At 40.1% G+C, this 17,169-nt stretch overlaps 1 protein-coding gene across 7 annotated transcripts in view; it reads right to left on the reverse strand.

Annotated features, from left to right (window-relative positions):
• Positions 1-16,804, reverse strand: part of ARHGAP42 (Rho GTPase activating protein 42) — a 285,418-nt gene extending 268,614 nt beyond the window's left edge. For all 7 annotated transcript variants that reach the window (XR_009055392.1, XR_009055390.1, XR_009055391.1 and 4 more), the window contains exon 1: positions 16,099-16,804. Coding sequence is in view for 2 of the 7 variants with exons in the window: in XM_057748206.1 (XP_057604189.1) it covers positions 16,099-16,252 (154 nt within the window). In the remaining 5 variants the exon portion in view is untranslated. The remainder of the gene's footprint in view (positions 1-16,098) is intronic.
• Between the last annotated feature and the right edge of the window lie 365 nt (positions 16,805-17,169).

Genomic DNA, 17,169 nt, shown 5'->3' on the forward strand with positions numbered 1-17,169 from the left:
AACAAAGGGTACACATGGTAACCCCTGAGTCCTCACACCAAGCAGTAACAAATCATACACCACACAATATTAGCAGCAAGCCCTCAGTAAATGTGAACCCAGAAGAGCCGGGCCTCTGTCTGTTTCGTATGTCCAGGGCCTAGAACAGTATCACACATACAGCAAGTGTTAAATAAACATGGTGACTGAACATGTGAGTAAATGTTCCACTTCCTCTTTCTTCTCCACACCTCCTCTGGCCCATCACACTATGTATGTTCTTTACATTTTCTCCTTGTTTTCTCCTCTCTACTCCTCTTGCCACTCTTTGCACATATGTAAAAATTATTATTGTCTATATTTACATTATGAGATTTTTAAACACGAATCCATCTATCATGAAAATTAAAAGAACAGGGGAATGTGTCCTCCTTAAATATCTATAAAATGATTCTGTTTTCTCCAACAAAACATGAGGGCCATATCTGAATTTGTTGGAAGTTATAATTTTGCTTTAAATACATATTTAGCTCTCAAATTGCTTTCCATCATAAGAATGTAACATAAATGCTTATAAACCTATTAAATTTCTATTTATAATGGTGAGTGCCAACAGAGAGTTACCATATGACCTAGCAATTCCACACCTAGGGATACATCCAAAAGAATAAAAACATATGTCCACACAAAAACAGGTACACAAATGTTTACAGCATTATACATAATAGCAAAAAATGAAAAAATTTTTTTAAAAAAGGAAACAACCAAAATGTCCATCAATTCATAAACAGATAAAAGGTGGTGGTACATTCACGCAACTGAATATTTGGCAATGAAAAGGAACAAAGCACCAATACATGCTAAAATATAGGTGAACCCTGGGCTTCCCTGGTGGCACAGTGGTTAAGAATCCACTTGCCAATGCAGGGAACAAAGATTCGAGCCCTGGTCGGGGAAGATCCCACATGCTGAGGAGCTACTAAGCCCACACGCTACAACTACTGAAGCCTGCATGCCCAGAGCCCCTGCTCCACAGCAAGAGAAGCCACCACAATGAGAAGCCTGCGCACCACAATGAAGAGTAGCCCCCGCTCTCCACAACTAGAGAAAGCCTGCATGCAGCAACGAAGACCCAAAACAGCCAATAAATAAATTAATTTTTTTAAAAACTCTTTAAAAATATATATATACATATAGACGAACCCTGAAAACATACTAAGTGAAAGAAGTCAGTCAAAGAAGGCCACAGTTTTATAATTCTATTTACACAAAAAGTCCAGAGCAGGCAAATCTATAGAAACAGACAGTATAGTAGTAACAGTTGCCAGGGGCTAGGGAAGAGAGAGAATAAGGAGTGACAGCTAATAGGTGTGGGATTTCTTTTAGGGCAATGAAACTATTCTAAAATTAGACAGCAGTTCCAAAATATATATTAAAAAAAAATAAAAGCTCATGCAACTCAATAGCACAAAAAAATTTTAAAAAATAAAAATCTGACTTAAAAGTGAGCAGTGAACCTGAATAGACATTTTTCCAAAGAAGACATACAAATGGCCAAAAGATACATGAAAAGGTGCTCAACATCACTAATCACTGGGGAAGTGCAAATCAAAACGACTTTACACCTGTTGGAATGGCTATCATCAAAAAGAGGAGCAACAAGTACTGACGAGAATGTGGAGAAAAGGGAACTCTCGGACACTGTTGGTGGGAATGTAAATTGGTTCAGCCAATGTGGAAAACAGTATGCAGGTGCCTCAAAAAATTAAAAATAGAACTACCATATGACCAAGCAATCCCACTTCTGGGTATACATCCAAAGGAAATGAAAACAAGATATCTAAGAGGTATCTCCACTCCCATTTCCACTGCAGCATTATTTACAGTAACCAAGATATGAAAAAAACCTAGTTGTCCATCAATGGATGAATGGACAAAGACATATACACAACTGAATATTATCCAGCCATGAGAAAGAAGGAAATCCTGCCATTTGTGACAACACAGATGAACAGAGAGGGCATTATGTTAAGTGGAGAAAGACAAATACTGCATGGCATCACTTATATGTTAAAAAAAAATTAAACTCATTTTACTCAGTAAATTAGTGGTTGACAGAGGCTAGAGAGGTTGGTGAAAGGATACAAACTTTTAGCTATAAGATGAATAAAGTATGAGAATGTAACATAAAATATAGTGACTATAGTTGGTAACATGGTATTATACAATTGAAATTAACGAAGACAATTGCACTACTGGGCATATCAAAAAGATAATACATAACACAATGTTCACTGCAGCACTATTTACAGTAGCCAGGACATGGAAGCAACCTAAATGTCCATCAACAGATGAATGGATAAAGAAGATGTGGCACATATATACAATGGAATATTACTCAGCCATAAAAAGGAACGAAACTGAGTTATTTGTAGTGAGGTGGATGGACCTAGAGTCTGTCATACAGAGTGAAGTAAGTCAGAAAGAGAAAAACAAATACCATGTGCTAACGCATATATATGGAATCTAAAAAAAAGGTAACTGATCAATCTGGTGGCAGGCCAAGAATAAAGATGCAGACATAAGGAACAGACTTGAGGACATGAAGGAGAAGGGGAAGTTGAGATGAAGTGAGAGAGTAGCACTGACATTTATACACTACCAAATGTAAAACAGATGGCTAGTGGGAAGCTGCTGTATAGCACAGGATAATCAACTAGATGTCTGGTGATGACCTAGAGGGGTAGGACAGGGAGGGTGGGATGCAGGCTCAAGAGGCAGGGGATATGGGGATATATGTATAAATACAGCTGATTCACTTTGTTGTACAGCGGAAACTGGCACAACAGTGTAAAGCAATTATATTCCAATAAAGATCTGAAGAAAAAAAAAATTTGTTAAGAGAGTTGAACTTTTATGTTCTCACAAAAAAATAAAAAATAAATATGCAAGATGATGGATAAGTTAACTAGATGGCAGGAATCCTCTAGAATTTTTTCACAATGTACATGTATATCAAATCACCAGTGTGTACACTTTGTCAATTATACCTCCGCAAAGCTGAAAAAAAGTTTAATAAGATTAGACAGTGGTGATAGTTGCACAACTCTGTAAATATTAAAAAAACCCACTGGATTGTACACTTTTAAACAGATGAATTTTATGGCAGTGAACTATACTTCAATAATGCTATTTAAAAAGTGAATGACATTTTTAGGAGGGCAGAAGAGTCGTGAGAGGGTGGAGATATGGGGATATATGTATAAATACAGCTGATTCACTTTATTGTACAGCAAAAACTGGCACAACAGTGTAAAGCAATTATATTCCAAAAAGCTTAAAAAATTAAAAATAAATAAAAATAAAGATTAAAAAATTATAATGTAGCTATCTTACATAGCAGATAATAGTTAAAAAAAAAAAAGGTGAATGACATTTTTAAAAGAAGGCCTTTCCATACAATTAAAATCAACACTTTGAAATGGCATCTTGAAGATAATACATGCAATGCTTTGTTACAAATAGGAAACAACATAAATCTTTTGTGCAATTACACTTTCTTAGCAACATCAGTTGTGTTTGAGCCACTAACATATTACTGTCACTGCTGAAGAGAAAATTCATTCTTTAATACAAATATCAATTCCTTGAATAAACCTGCTCTAATCAATGTCATTCTGGTAAATCTACATCCTACAATATGGCTCTTTCACTGAGATACTTATTTTCATACAGAAAGTTTTGGAACTGGTTTCAGTATTAAATGCAGTGACAGCCTCTGGACTTCTGCATCTCCAAACATTAGTCTGACACAGCTTCCTGTAAGTTCAGTAATGTAATGGGCATTGACAAAAAAAATGTATCATGTGTCCAGCTTCAGAGTCCCCAAAGATTTGGTACCAACTCTTGCGGAGCTGACTTTCTAGGGAGAAAAACAGGCAAGTAATCAAATCAGCAAAATAAAACATGATGATTACAAAGTCACAAAATCTCTGATGTGGAAAGGTCCTTAAAAAGAGAGCTACACCATTCCATGGAAGCAATGGCTTAATCTCTCTGCAAGCCACGTGAATGGTACCAAGTAATGATACATGGTCCATGTCCACAGCTCTCACATCAACATTAAATCCAGTGCTCTCTCAACATATATTGTACATCTGTCCTGGTAAGGTAAAGATTTTGCTTAGAAAAGCCACCTCACATTCTTATTTGAATAAAATATGGTGGCAGTTGTTGTTCATAACTTGGTCTCAACATTAGCCAGAAATGAAACAGATGAGAAAATCAATATTTAATATCAAGTATCATACATTGTGCTAGATACTTTACATGTCTATCTTATTTAATCCTGCAAATATGCGTATGAAATAAATATTACTTCCATATTACAGACAAGGAAAACCACAAAGGAAGCCAAGTGACTTGCTCACAGCCATGTAGCTACTAAGTGACAGCACTGGGACTGAAAAGCATTGCTCTGATTCTAAAAAGCCCAGGCTCTTTCTACTACAGCAGGCTGACCACTCTTAATGTTAAATCTTCAATGAACCTACTTAACATTAAAGTGTTCTTATGATCAAAGATTAAATGTTATTAGCACTGCACTTGTGTGAATGGTAATTTAGCTGACGAGCAACCCCTCTGTTCCTTTAAATCAGATTTAATGTTCAGATCATTCAGATACATTGGGATTACCTTAAATTAACATATGTTCTGACAGAAATATAAAACACAATCTCAAACAAGAAACAAATCAGCCTAAGTCATAACCTAAGGACTTCAAGTGGGAAGAGTATCTTGCAACTAACATCTTGCTTCTCCTCCCTCCTCCCCTCATCAGGGGGTGTCACAAAACATCACGCTCAGCCAGTCACAAATACTCACTGAATTCTAATTTCCATTAGCGCCATATGAGGAGCCAAGGCAATAATGGGAGGAAAAAAAAAAAATGCATCCAACAGAGTTTAAACCTGACAATTGTGAAAGTTCTCACTCACTTGCTATGACTATTCCTTGTTCAGGATTATTCGGGATCTGTATTTTCTATCTTTATCCCCTGAGACTGGCCTTTTTCCAAACTGTCCCTGAAGTCCAGATTTCCTGTTCATCATTCCCTACTTGCCCCAGCCCCAGGGTAGAGCTTCCCTTAAGCTCACAGATCCCTTAAGAAAAAAATTCTTTTAAATAATCTATTTTGTCTTTAGGGTACCATCTAAATATCCTCTCCTGGCGATTCTGATGCCAATTCAATCACACCACCTTCCCTGGATCAGCTAGCTTACAGGTTCAATTCAATTTTCTCACTGAGCCAACTGAAACTTCCTCTTCAATTACTAATTCAATGTTCTTTTTTCCCATAATCCCCTGCTCCCAGGCTCTCCAGCAACACCCTACCAATCTCATCATTTTCTTTTCTCACCAATAACCACTAGGATGATCTCACCACAAACATAATTACATTTACAAAACATCTGTGCAGCATTAAGAAGCACCTCAGAAAGCACTTTTGTAAGCCACTGTCTGCCTTCAATGCAGAAATCAATGTGGAAAAAAGATCTCTCATCTGCATTTTGGCCTGCTACATTAAGTGAAATTACCCAAGTATTTATTTCACTTCTGACAAGTGCAAGTTACGACCACACGTTTAACAACTTTTATAGACCGCTGACCTAAGCCTGCAGGATCAAAGCACCAGCAGATACGTCAATGAAGTCTCAAAATCTATGCTGCTAGTTCAGGATTATCCCTAAATGCCAACGCAATGCTTCCTTGTTCCTTGGTTCCCAGATCATAATAGATATTTATTTGTTTAAAAGTAAAAAGCTAAATCTAAACCATGCCACATCTCGTAATCACTTCCTACCAAACAGACTTAATTTGGGGGCAAACAAACCCATGCTTTAACATTCCATTAAAGCATTTCCACCTCAATCATCTTGTCTATGGAGTATGATAATGACATTGACAAAAACCTGTTAAAGTTAAGCCCTAAAAATTTCTGGTTATCTGGATTACAAAAATTCTGTCTAAAGTAAATGAAAATAAGGTTACATTTTTAAATGTTATTCTGCATTTTGTCCACTGGCCCACATGAAAACCCTACAAGGAATATACGGCAAATGCTATTCCCATTTCTGACGAAAATAGGGTCTGGGACAAATGGCTTGTACCCATGCCACTAGTTAGTGGCAGCAGCAGGACTAGAACAAAGTTCTAACTCCTGATGTTGTTATCCCCTGGGCTACCCAGCCCTAAAAGTCAGTACAACCAGGCCAGAGCAGTTACATTTGAAGCCTGATAGGTGAAATATTAAAGGGCAGACTTGCAGTCCCCATTCCCTGGCTCATTCACTCCACGGATAATCAAAATCCTCCCCTATATCATGTTCTTAGTAAAACATAAACTGGTCCATGTTCACAATTACTGAGTATCCACAATGCCGTCAGATTAGAATACAGGTATCGTTGGCACCTAGAAGTTTATATTCAAAAGACTAAGTAAAATCTAATAAACAGAGACACACAGTGAGTACTCTGTGTGAATGCAGAGGCCCAGACTGGAGTAATACAGCTACAAAGCAAAGGACGTCTTAGACTGCTGACACCCCCACAAGCTAGAAGAGGCAAAAAAGTTCCTCCCTCAGAGCCTTCAGAGAGTGCATGGCCCTGCCGACACCCTGACCTTGGATTTTAGCCTCCAGAACTGTGAAAGAGTAAATTTCTGTCATTTTAAGCTAAGAAAAAAAAATATTTCACAGCTCCATATACACACAAAGACACACACACTGGAGGAGTATTAATGCAGGCAGAGAACATCACACTTCCGATATTGTGAGCATAGAACTGCAGGACAAATCAAATGTTAGGATCTGGGTGGAATGAAAAAAAAAAAACACACCAGCTTAAAACTGGAGTTTAAAAACTGGAGTAGAAGGAAGCTGGAAGCTCTAGAAAGACTCAGCTGTTTCTGTCTAAGATGACCAGGTAGATGAGGATATAACTGAACAAATGAGAACACAGAGAACAAGCTGCAGGAGGAAGAACTTTGTCTTGACACGCTCAGTCTGAGGGGCCGCAGCACATCCAGGTGGTGACAGGTGGCAGGTTGGTGAAAATCAGACCCAGCGCTCAGGAAAAGGAGGTCAGAGCTGGAGCCCTGCGAGCAGGAAAGTAAAAGGACTCAAGGAATCCTTGCACACTACTAGCATTTAAGAGAAGGACAGAGGAAATAAGGAAGGGGGGTTCAACAACAGTGCATACTGAGAAAAAGGGGCCATGATGCAGAGGAAGCAATTACACTAAAAAAGGATCACCTGAGGAAAACCGGGATTGATATGCAGTCAGTACAAGCCAGTGAAAGTCCCTTCCTATCACCTCTGTTGACATCATTTTTTCAGGAGTCCACAGCTTTCTCAAATCTTCCCCAAATGGTGTACCCCTTAAAAATTCACATCTATTATATCCTATGTTGACAATTTTTAATTGTCCCTCAGATTTCCTGCAACCAACTTTTAAAACAATTGGAATCTCTTATTCCTCTGATTTTCCAGGGTCACCTAATACCTTTTTCATAGAAGGCACAAAAAAGTCTGAAACAAGTTCCAAAACCACAATATTTAAACTGTTTTCACAATTCATTTTAATCTGCTTCTCCTTGCTAATCCCTCCCACCACTACCACCACTCCTTTTGTATTTGTTTTGTTCTGGTTTGTTTTGGGCCATATCTTTCATTCAGACATTTTAAGGAATAAGAAAATTAACTAAATGAAAAAGAGAAAATACTCACCAAAGCAAAGTCAAATCAACTCTCATAGTTTTTATTTGAAAGGGGATAAATACACTATACAGAATACTCATTTCACATATCACAAACACATATCAGTTTTCTAAATTAAATCATCACTTTTCCTGTGTACTAAAGAGAGAACTGAAGCTGGGTCTTTCATTTGGATAAACTCCAGTATATGTGTACAGATGAGGGAATACTTTTGGCATGTCTTTCATAAACTAGCAGGCAGTATGGCTTTTTAGATTTGTGTGAAGAAATACACAAATTTCACTACTGAGAAAAGTGCCTGAGTTCCGAAAGGAAGGAGTCATTTTATGTCTACCCACTTTTTCCCTGAGTAAAGTCAAGGTTTGTAAATTTAGCAAGGTTATGTAATCTGTGCATTTCTCCCAATATTTTCATACCACCCAACACTGAGAATCATGCCAGGATGGTTCCCCATCCTTCACAAAATACAAGATGCTCGCCATTATGCCTGATAATCCCCTAAATCAGATAAATCAACAACATAAAAAAAAGTCATGTTTTGGCATTTTAAAAATACCATTAAGCATGGAGACTTTTACCATAAAACTTAAAAATTGTAAGTGAAAAATCTGTAATAATATAAAATAATCTACAAAGAGTTAACTATGAGTCTTATCCTAGCCTTTTCCCATTATGTTCCATGTAAAAATTACAATTAGGCAAATTACTCTCAAATGAAATCAAAGCAGGGCTTATTTTTCTTCTTCTATGCATACCCTCCTCTGCAACAAAAGAAAAAGGTTGCAAAAAACTGATTATCAGCTATTCAATGGTACCTTACTATTGCACAATTCACTTTTTCTTAAACAAATCACTGTCTTTACACAGAGTATTGTACATGCGTGTTTTGCTGTAACACTTTCTTCAGCATTATAACTGGATTCTTGATTATAAAATCAGAAAACTGCCGATATGAACAACAGTGTATTCTGATGAACCAAACATTCCAGTTAGCTGTAATCCTATAGAAAAGGCTCCACAGTACCAGAAACATCCAGGCCAACATTTAAATCCACCTGGCCAAAAGCAAAACCATTAAAATAACTACATTTCCATTGTCTGAACTGTTATCATCCTGCCACAAGGGCCGTGAAGATTAACAAATATTACGAAGTCACTACACTCATATGAAACCCAGCCATTAAACTGAGAATACGGCAGCTGCAAAAGATGAAGCATAGATTCCTTGCACTAGAGAGCTAGGTGCGCAGCAACTGGTTTTCATCTTCAGGATGAAAGTCAGCAAGAAGCAGGTAGCAAGTCCTCAGCTGATAAGGCCAGATCCACTGGGGATACACTCTGGAGATGATTAGATGTCAGGCAGAGGTTCAGCAGGCTGGAGGTAAAAGGAAGACTGGCAGAGCTGCAAACTGAACCCGGTGGGCAGCAGGTGAGGCAGTGGGGAGGCTAGCACCTGCCAAGAGGCTGAAATGAGCAGAAGTCAGCATCCAGACAAGACAGTGGGGATGGCTGGGGCCAGAACAGGTGGCAACCACAGCTCTGGCAGGAAACAATATGCAGGAAAGAGATTCAAGACTAAATTACCCCCTTTCCTTCACCCTTTCTCATCTGTCTATAATAAACATTTCACTGATGCACAATATTTACTGAATGCCGCTTAACAGCCTGAAAACTTTCATATTTCTCTTTATAAATCTAGAGAAAAGATTTGCCATTCTCTGTGTATACCTTACTCAAATAAAATTGCACTTGGCACCAAAGCAATACTGAATGCAAGCTTTATTATTTTTTCCTTATATAATCTGAGAGATGCTTCTTAAGCATCATCATGAACACGATTAACATTGTGCTCTAAGAAATGTTAATAATTGAAAGCATGTTTGTTAAAGCAGCTTTTCAGTGACTTCAAAGTTTCATGGTTACCTGAGTTTTCTGCACACTCAGAGTACCTCCATCATAACTGTCACAGGAAGCAGCATAAAAGTTGGTTATTGCTAAGCCATTATCCTCCACTAGACAGAAACCATGTCCTATTCTCCCAGCAACCCACTCCTTTCTAACAGGACAACCCCTCAATTACTACCTGTGGAAAAAAGAATTCCAATGGAAATAAAGATACTGTTAAAGGGCACCTATGAAGCTCACGTAGACAATCAGAAGTAGACGGAAGTACTCAGCTAGCCCAATTTAATTTCACTTTGAGGAGCGCCAAGGCTCCCGTTTAAATTAACACAAGTCTAACTGCTCTTACTTGTACACATCTCTAAAACAGAACCTTTAAGCACCACACTCTTAATCTACCAGTTCCTAAATTAATTACAGTTCATTTGAAAGACACAGTTGTTTCTGCTCATTTAACTCACATTCTAATGAATGACTATAAGAACCAAATGAATGGTGGAAGTAATCACATATTTACACCTTTGACTAGGCTGCCCAGCTAAACAAGCAAAACAATGTTAGTGCAATAAGCAAAAGTGAAGTAGCTCTTGCAGGGTAAGCAAGACTCTACAGTGAGATCCAGTAAACCAAATAAAACTTAGGTGCAAATTAAAATACCAAAAATAGCCTAAAACAATAGCAGTCCTCACTAAAAGCGGACGGATGACCAAGTAGTGCAATAACCATAGAAAAGTCCTTAAACTTGTCATTGTTCCTCTCTTTTATTTAACTCCTTCCCTGCACCACCAAAATGTGGTAGCAAAGTGGACCCCGAACACACACAAAATAGAGACTGGCTTAAACTGAAAAACGAAGTGAAACATAGCAAATGGAAGGCAGGAGTACTTCACCCTTTCCAAGATATTTCAATATGGCCTTTGCATTTAGTTTTCTTTCACTTTAAACAACTACTCTATTCCCAGATCACAAGTGCACCACAATAGTATACTTCCAACTGAGGTCTGTGGCCACCAAGAGTAAACACCTTTAAGAAACTACGTACTTCCCAAATGAACTTATCTATGAAACAGACTCACAGACACAGAGAACAGACTTGTGGTTGCCGGGAGGTGGGCAGGGGATGTGTTGGGAGTTTAGAATTAACAGATACAAACTATTATATAAAGAATAAACAACAAGGTTCTACTGCATAGCACAGAGAACGATATTCAATATCCTGTGATAAACCATAATGGAAAAGAATATGAAAAAGAATGTATATGTATGACTGAATCACTTTGCTGTACAGCAGAAAGTAACACTGTAAACCAACTATACTTGAATAAAGTAATTAAAAAAAGAAACTGTGTGCTTCCTCTTGCTAATGTCTTAATTAACTGCATATTCTACATCAATTTATGAGCAACCAACTTCTACCACTCAAATAGGTGCCCTTCTTATCTGTGTCACGGATCGAGAGTGCCAGGAACAACTGCTTTAAGAACAGAGGCAATACGACCAAGAAATAAAGTTTGTGAGAGAGACAAGGCCAGCATCAGGACAAGTAGATTTTGAAGAACTTTCAATCAGGAAAGAGATGAGAAAATGAATCACCAACACACACAAAATATTACCCGCAGTCTTTAGATGACAGAAAATGTCATTTCAGCAAAATAACATTATCCATTAGTTAAATGTAATTTTAAATTTTTGTATTGGTTTCACAGTGCTATTTATATTTTATTTGTAAACTGATTTGCTTTTTTTCTTTTTAAGAACTTTTATTGAGATAGAGTTAACAGACAATAAACAGCATATATTTAGAGTGTACAATTTGGTATCCCAGTCTCCCAATTCATTCCCCCCCAACCCTCTCGGCTTTCCCCACTTGGTGTCCATATGTTTGTTCTCTACATCTGTGTCTCTATTTCTGCCTTGCATTTCCTCTTTCATAGTTGTTAGCATTTGCCTTATGTACTGAGGTGCTTCTGTACTGGGTGCATATATATTTATAATTGTTATCTCTTCTTGGATGGATCCCTTGATCTTTATGTAATGTCCTTTCTTGTCTCTTGTAACATTTTTTATTTTAAAGTCTATTTTATCTGATATGAGGACTGCTACTCCAGCTTTCTTTTGATTTTCATTTGCATGGAATATCTTTTTCCTTCCCCTCATTTTCAGTCAGTATGTGTCCCTAGGTCTGAAGTGGGTTTCTTGTAGACAGCATATATATGGGTCTTGTTTTTGTATCCATTCAGCCAGTCTGTGTCTTTTGGTTGATGCATTTAGTTCATTTACATTCAAAGTGATTATTGATATGTAGGTTCCTATTACCATTTTCTGAATTGTTTTGCTTTTGTTTTTGTAGGCCCTTTTCTTCTTTTATGTTTCCCCGCTTAGAGAAGTTCCTTCAGCATTTGTTGTAGGGCTGGTTTGGTGGTGCTGAATTCTCTTAGCTGTTGCTTGTCTGTAAAGCTTTTGATTTCTCCATTGAATCTGAATGAGATCCTTGCTGGGTAGAGTATTCTTGGTTGTAGGTTCTTCCCTTTCATCACTTTAAATTTATCATGCCACTCCCCTCTGGCTTGCATAGTTTCTGAATTGATTTGCTTTTAAGATTGATGAGGGGACTTCCGTGGTGGTGCAGTGGATAAGAATCCGCCTGCCGATGCAGGGGACATGGGTTTGATCCCTGGTATGGGAAGACCCCACATGCCGAGGAGCAACTAAGGCCGTGCACCACAACTACTGAGCCCGAGTGCTGCAACTACTGAAGCCTGTTCGCCTAGAGCCCATGCTCCGCAACAATAGAAGCCACTGCAATGAGAAGCCCGCACATCACAAGCAAGAGTAGCCCCTGCTCGCCATAACTAGAGAAAGCTCACGTGTAGCAACGAAGACCCAACACAGCCAAAAAAATTTTTAATTTAGTTTTTAAAAAAAGCTTGCATGAATAAGCATAAGAATTATAGTTTCACACATGTATATATTTAACTATCATAATTAATAAATAAAATTATATTAGAGTCCACTAACTTTTTTTTTTCTTTGAAAGAAGCCTAGCCTTACAAGGTTAAGAAACACTCTCCTAAAGGTAGAAGAAATACCTGGCCAATTCCACCTTAAGGTGATGAGAGGAAGTAGATAGTGATAAGAAAGGAGGGATGGCCAAGATGCTGCCGGACAGGTTGGAGGAAAGAATGCTGATATGCTCTCTTCACCCAATCAACTCAATCAATTCGATCCAATGAATACAATTCCATTTCTGCCTTTTTCCCCCTCTCTTTCTCTCCTCTTTTCTTGGGACGGAGAGCCTCTCTATTCTCTCAAAGACAAAGCTCTACTTAAAGATGGTTCTTTGAATTCAAAAGCATAAAAAGAGAAAGTAAAGGGGGAATTATATGAGAAAGCCATTTTGAAATGTTTCTTTGGATATGATCTATAAAAGGAAAAAATCACTAAGTAAAACTAGCCTGTAATACCACAACCCAAATTTTAAGACTGGCACCTGTTAAAGGAACAAAGTTCACAGAGTAACATTTGATAAAAAAGAGTGGAGACTGTGAGTCATACAGCATGAACTAAAACCCAATTCACCAGTATCATATACTCTCAAATACCAGTCACCAAATGTCTATATGGCATGTAACAAAATGAACAAGTAATCCTAGTGGTAAGATTTTTATAGATGTTCCCTCCCTGTAAGGAAAGGTAGGACCCAGAGATTAAGTTACTTGCTAATTATCAACAGCATTTGACAGCACTAGAACTTAAAGTCAGGTCTATGTTAAGTCACTATGTTTACTGTCATCCATTTTCTCAGAGTGGATATGAGTGTGAAATGCAATAATTCATCTTAAAAATGTTAAATATCTTACATAAATTATTTAAAATTCAAATCATCTAGTCAAAGTCCTCATTTATAAGGATCCTTGAAAAGATTCTGCTAAAGAAATGCAAACCCTGACCCAAAGATTAAGGAGCATATGTGACTCCTACTGGGACAGTAAAGCATGTATTACCCAAGAAAGCATGCCAAGACTTTCATCAGAGAAGTTATTAACTAGGTTGGAAATAATATAAGATGCTTAAAGTGCACCAACGATTGTCAGCTCAGTAAAGTTTTACTAGCAAATCATTAATTATAAATGAAAATGACAGCAAAGTGCTACAAATAAATCTGGAATGGATAATGGATACATTTATTGAAACTAGGTATGGAGAATGGAAAGGCATTGTTTTTGGTTAGGGAAAGTGAAGGCTTCCTAGGACAGAAAGGAAAAACAGTCAAAAGGGGCAGGATGGGGGAAAGGACAGCTCCTTGGTGGATCTTTGGGACAGAATTAAACTGGGTTCAAGTCCTTCAGACACACTTCTATCCTCCTACAAGAGCAGCTTCAGAGAGCAGGCATTTAGCAGCTGCAGCCTAGCCTCAGTGCTCCTCCCCCAGGGACAGAAGATTGCTTGGTGGGAAAAAAGCAGTACCATCATGTGACTTCAAGTGTTTCTCAGATCCTTCCCATTTGGCAGCTGATGCTGGGAATTCTTTTAACAAGGAATAAAACATTTTCTTTCTACTATTGATATATACAAGAGAATAATCAAATGTTAGTTAACATAACGTACTCTTCATCACAAACCTAAGAATCCTAGAAAGACAGGTAGTATATTTAAGCATACAAGGTCAAGTTCATGAGACGGGGTCTGTATGTTCAAGGAACTTACACTCTCAAGATTTCTTCACTTATGAATGAAATAACAAACCTAGAAAGATGGGAATCACCTGATTTTCGCAAGGCTAGATTCAATCATAATAAAGTTCACATTACTAGTAAAATGATGTACATTTCAGAGGTTTTATCACAGCTATATATTTTCAACTTTTGAAGCAACGGAACTGATCTCCAACAGAGTGAGGAGAAACTGTCATTTGTAGACCATCTGGTAGCTCCAGCAAGTCAGCCTGGCATTCAACACTCTGAGATGAGGAAACTCTTTTTGAAAAGGCATCATGCTCTCTAAGATGCAGAGGCTAGTCCAGAGACCTCAAGAGGGATTTGCAAATCAGAAGGAAGGATAGTGCACATCTGTGTATACACAAGATGGACAGAACTGCAGATAAACTAGCATAGTCTTCACAAATCAGTAAATACTATTATCAAATTACGAAATTAAATGAATGTAGACATAGAACATATTTTCTTTACCCTGGTTAAGTAACACGTGACAAGTAAATGTTTTAGTATTTGGGATGGTTAAAATAAAAAGGATATGGGAGCACACTAATTTCAAGACGTTTTGCTAAGGTTCATCCTTACCACGAATACATGCTTCCAAACAGAGATCAGATGCTAATGTTGTCTTAGTTTCAGGAACACGTACATCTCCATCATGTTGTTACTGACCTTGCACCCGACATAAACAATGATGTTCCCCTACATATATCCTGGGGATTGCTATATCACCCAAAGGCCTCTTCACCTTAACAAAAACATCTCACTCACTTATGGGAGGCCAGAATTTCCAGGCTGCAGTTCAGAGCCTTTTAGAAGCCTCTATTAAAGTGCAAATAGGTCCTGGGAAAGGTAATGTATCAACCCTTATCATTTAGTCAGTCAATTCTCTGTAAGAGAAACTCTAGAGTTTCTTTCACTAAGACTCTCTTAGGTCCTAGTAATTGAAAGTGAAGATCCAGAGAACAGAACTACAGAAAATCAAAACAGGAGGTGTGTGGGAAAGGAGGTGGGAGAAGCTCCTAAAGGCAGTCTTGACTTTCTCTAGATCATCAAAAGTTCTGATTGGTCTTTAGCCACTCAACTCGCATCCCCAATGACTCGACTAACACCAGAGTTACAATGCAAACCAAAAATTAAGACGCACAAAATTCTTGTAAAGATATAAAATCCACTGGAGCCACGCTGTCTCCATCGGACTAAATCACAAAGCTACAAATCTATATATTTTTTAAAGGGCCAATTCAATGATTGTGCCCAATGAAAAGCCACTGATATACATAAGAAATTAATCATTTTCTCTGAATATCACTAAATAAACTAGCTTCATTTTTATCCTTAAGATAAACTGTTGAATCCCTCCTTCGGGACTTTTTTATAAAGTGTTTAACGTAGGCACAATAAAGTTACAATAAAGACCAAGAGTCCCCAACATTTTTCAAGGAGCGTTATACAAAAACATGACTTTGAACGACGCTCCTCAGGATATACTCCGGGGTGCAGCAGAGACTTTTCCCTTCTCTGTAGACTTGGGAGTAAATAAGTGAAGAACACCTACGAACAAACTTTGTTGGCCACCAGCAGGGGAGCTCTTCGGCTTTTGTCCCCAAACCCATTCAAACAAAAGAAGCTTCGCTTCCTCCAACCCACCCCTCAGTCCCACACCCCGCGGGGACCCTCCAAATCCCCGCGCCCTCCCCACCCGCCCGGGCCAGTTCAACTTACTCCTCAGGGCCCCGATAAGCAGAGAGCCGTCCTTAATGAGCTCTTTGATGAACTTGTTGGTTCTCTCCAGCTCAATCTCGTGACACTGCAGGCGCTCCCTGAAATCCGGGCTGTCCAAGTAGGAGTCGCTGAACTCCAGAGTCGGCAGCCCCATGGCACAGGCACTGCCAGCGGCCGCCGGGGACACGTCCGGGCCGGCGGTCAGGGCGGGGACAGCCGGCGACCGCGGCCGGCGCCGGGGACGCGCGATCGCGGGGAACGAGCCGGGATGCGAGGGGAGGACGCGCAGAGGAAGCGGGTCCCGCGCGCCGCGCCGCCTGCGCCGGGCTCCGCGGCGCGCGGACGCCTCCGGGCTCAGGCTTCTTCCCCCGAGGCGAGGCGAGCGCACACGCGGGAGGCGGGCCGAGGCGCGGGTCCGCTCAGGTCGCTGTCATCCGGGCGCATCGTCGCCGGGAGCGCGGAGGCGGCGGAGGCTCAGGGCCGCGGTCGGAGCAGGAAAGTTCTCTCGCGGCGCGCAGACACTTCCGGCGGCTCCGCTCGCCCGCTCGCTTGACAGTCGATCGCCCTGGGAGCCAGGAGCGCCCCGCCGCCCCTCCGGCCGGGCCGGGGAAACCCTCCCCCTCGCTGGACGCAGGCTCAGAGCGCTCGCAGACCCGGACAGGCTCGGAGACCCTCCTCCCGCTGCGGCGCTCCCGGCCCGCGCCGCCCCGCCCCTGCTCGCGTTTACCCTTCTGCCGCCGCCCGCCCGCACGCGCGCACTTCGCTCCCGGGCTCCGCGCTGTTGCGGCGCGACTGCGCTGCCGCCTGCACCCGGGCGCTAACTCTGCCCCTGCAGGGCGCCCCCCTCCCGCTAGCCCGCGGTGACACTTTGGGGTCCTCCACCCCACAAAAGGGTCTCCAGCTGCCAACATGCCTCCCTACCCCTCCCTCCCCACCCACTCCCGGGAGTTGTCTGAGAGAGAAGCCAACGTTCACTTTTCCCAAAATTTCAAGCCTGGTTGGAAGAGCGTTAGTTTAGATTTTTCTTCGCGAGTCTACACTGAATGCATTTATATTACAGGTTGAAAAGTT

Source organism: Hippopotamus amphibius, chromosome 9, assembly GCF_030028045.1.
Source record: "Hippopotamus amphibius kiboko isolate mHipAmp2 chromosome 9, mHipAmp2.hap2, whole genome shotgun sequence".
NCBI lineage: Eukaryota > Metazoa > Chordata > Mammalia > Artiodactyla > Hippopotamidae > Hippopotamus > Hippopotamus amphibius.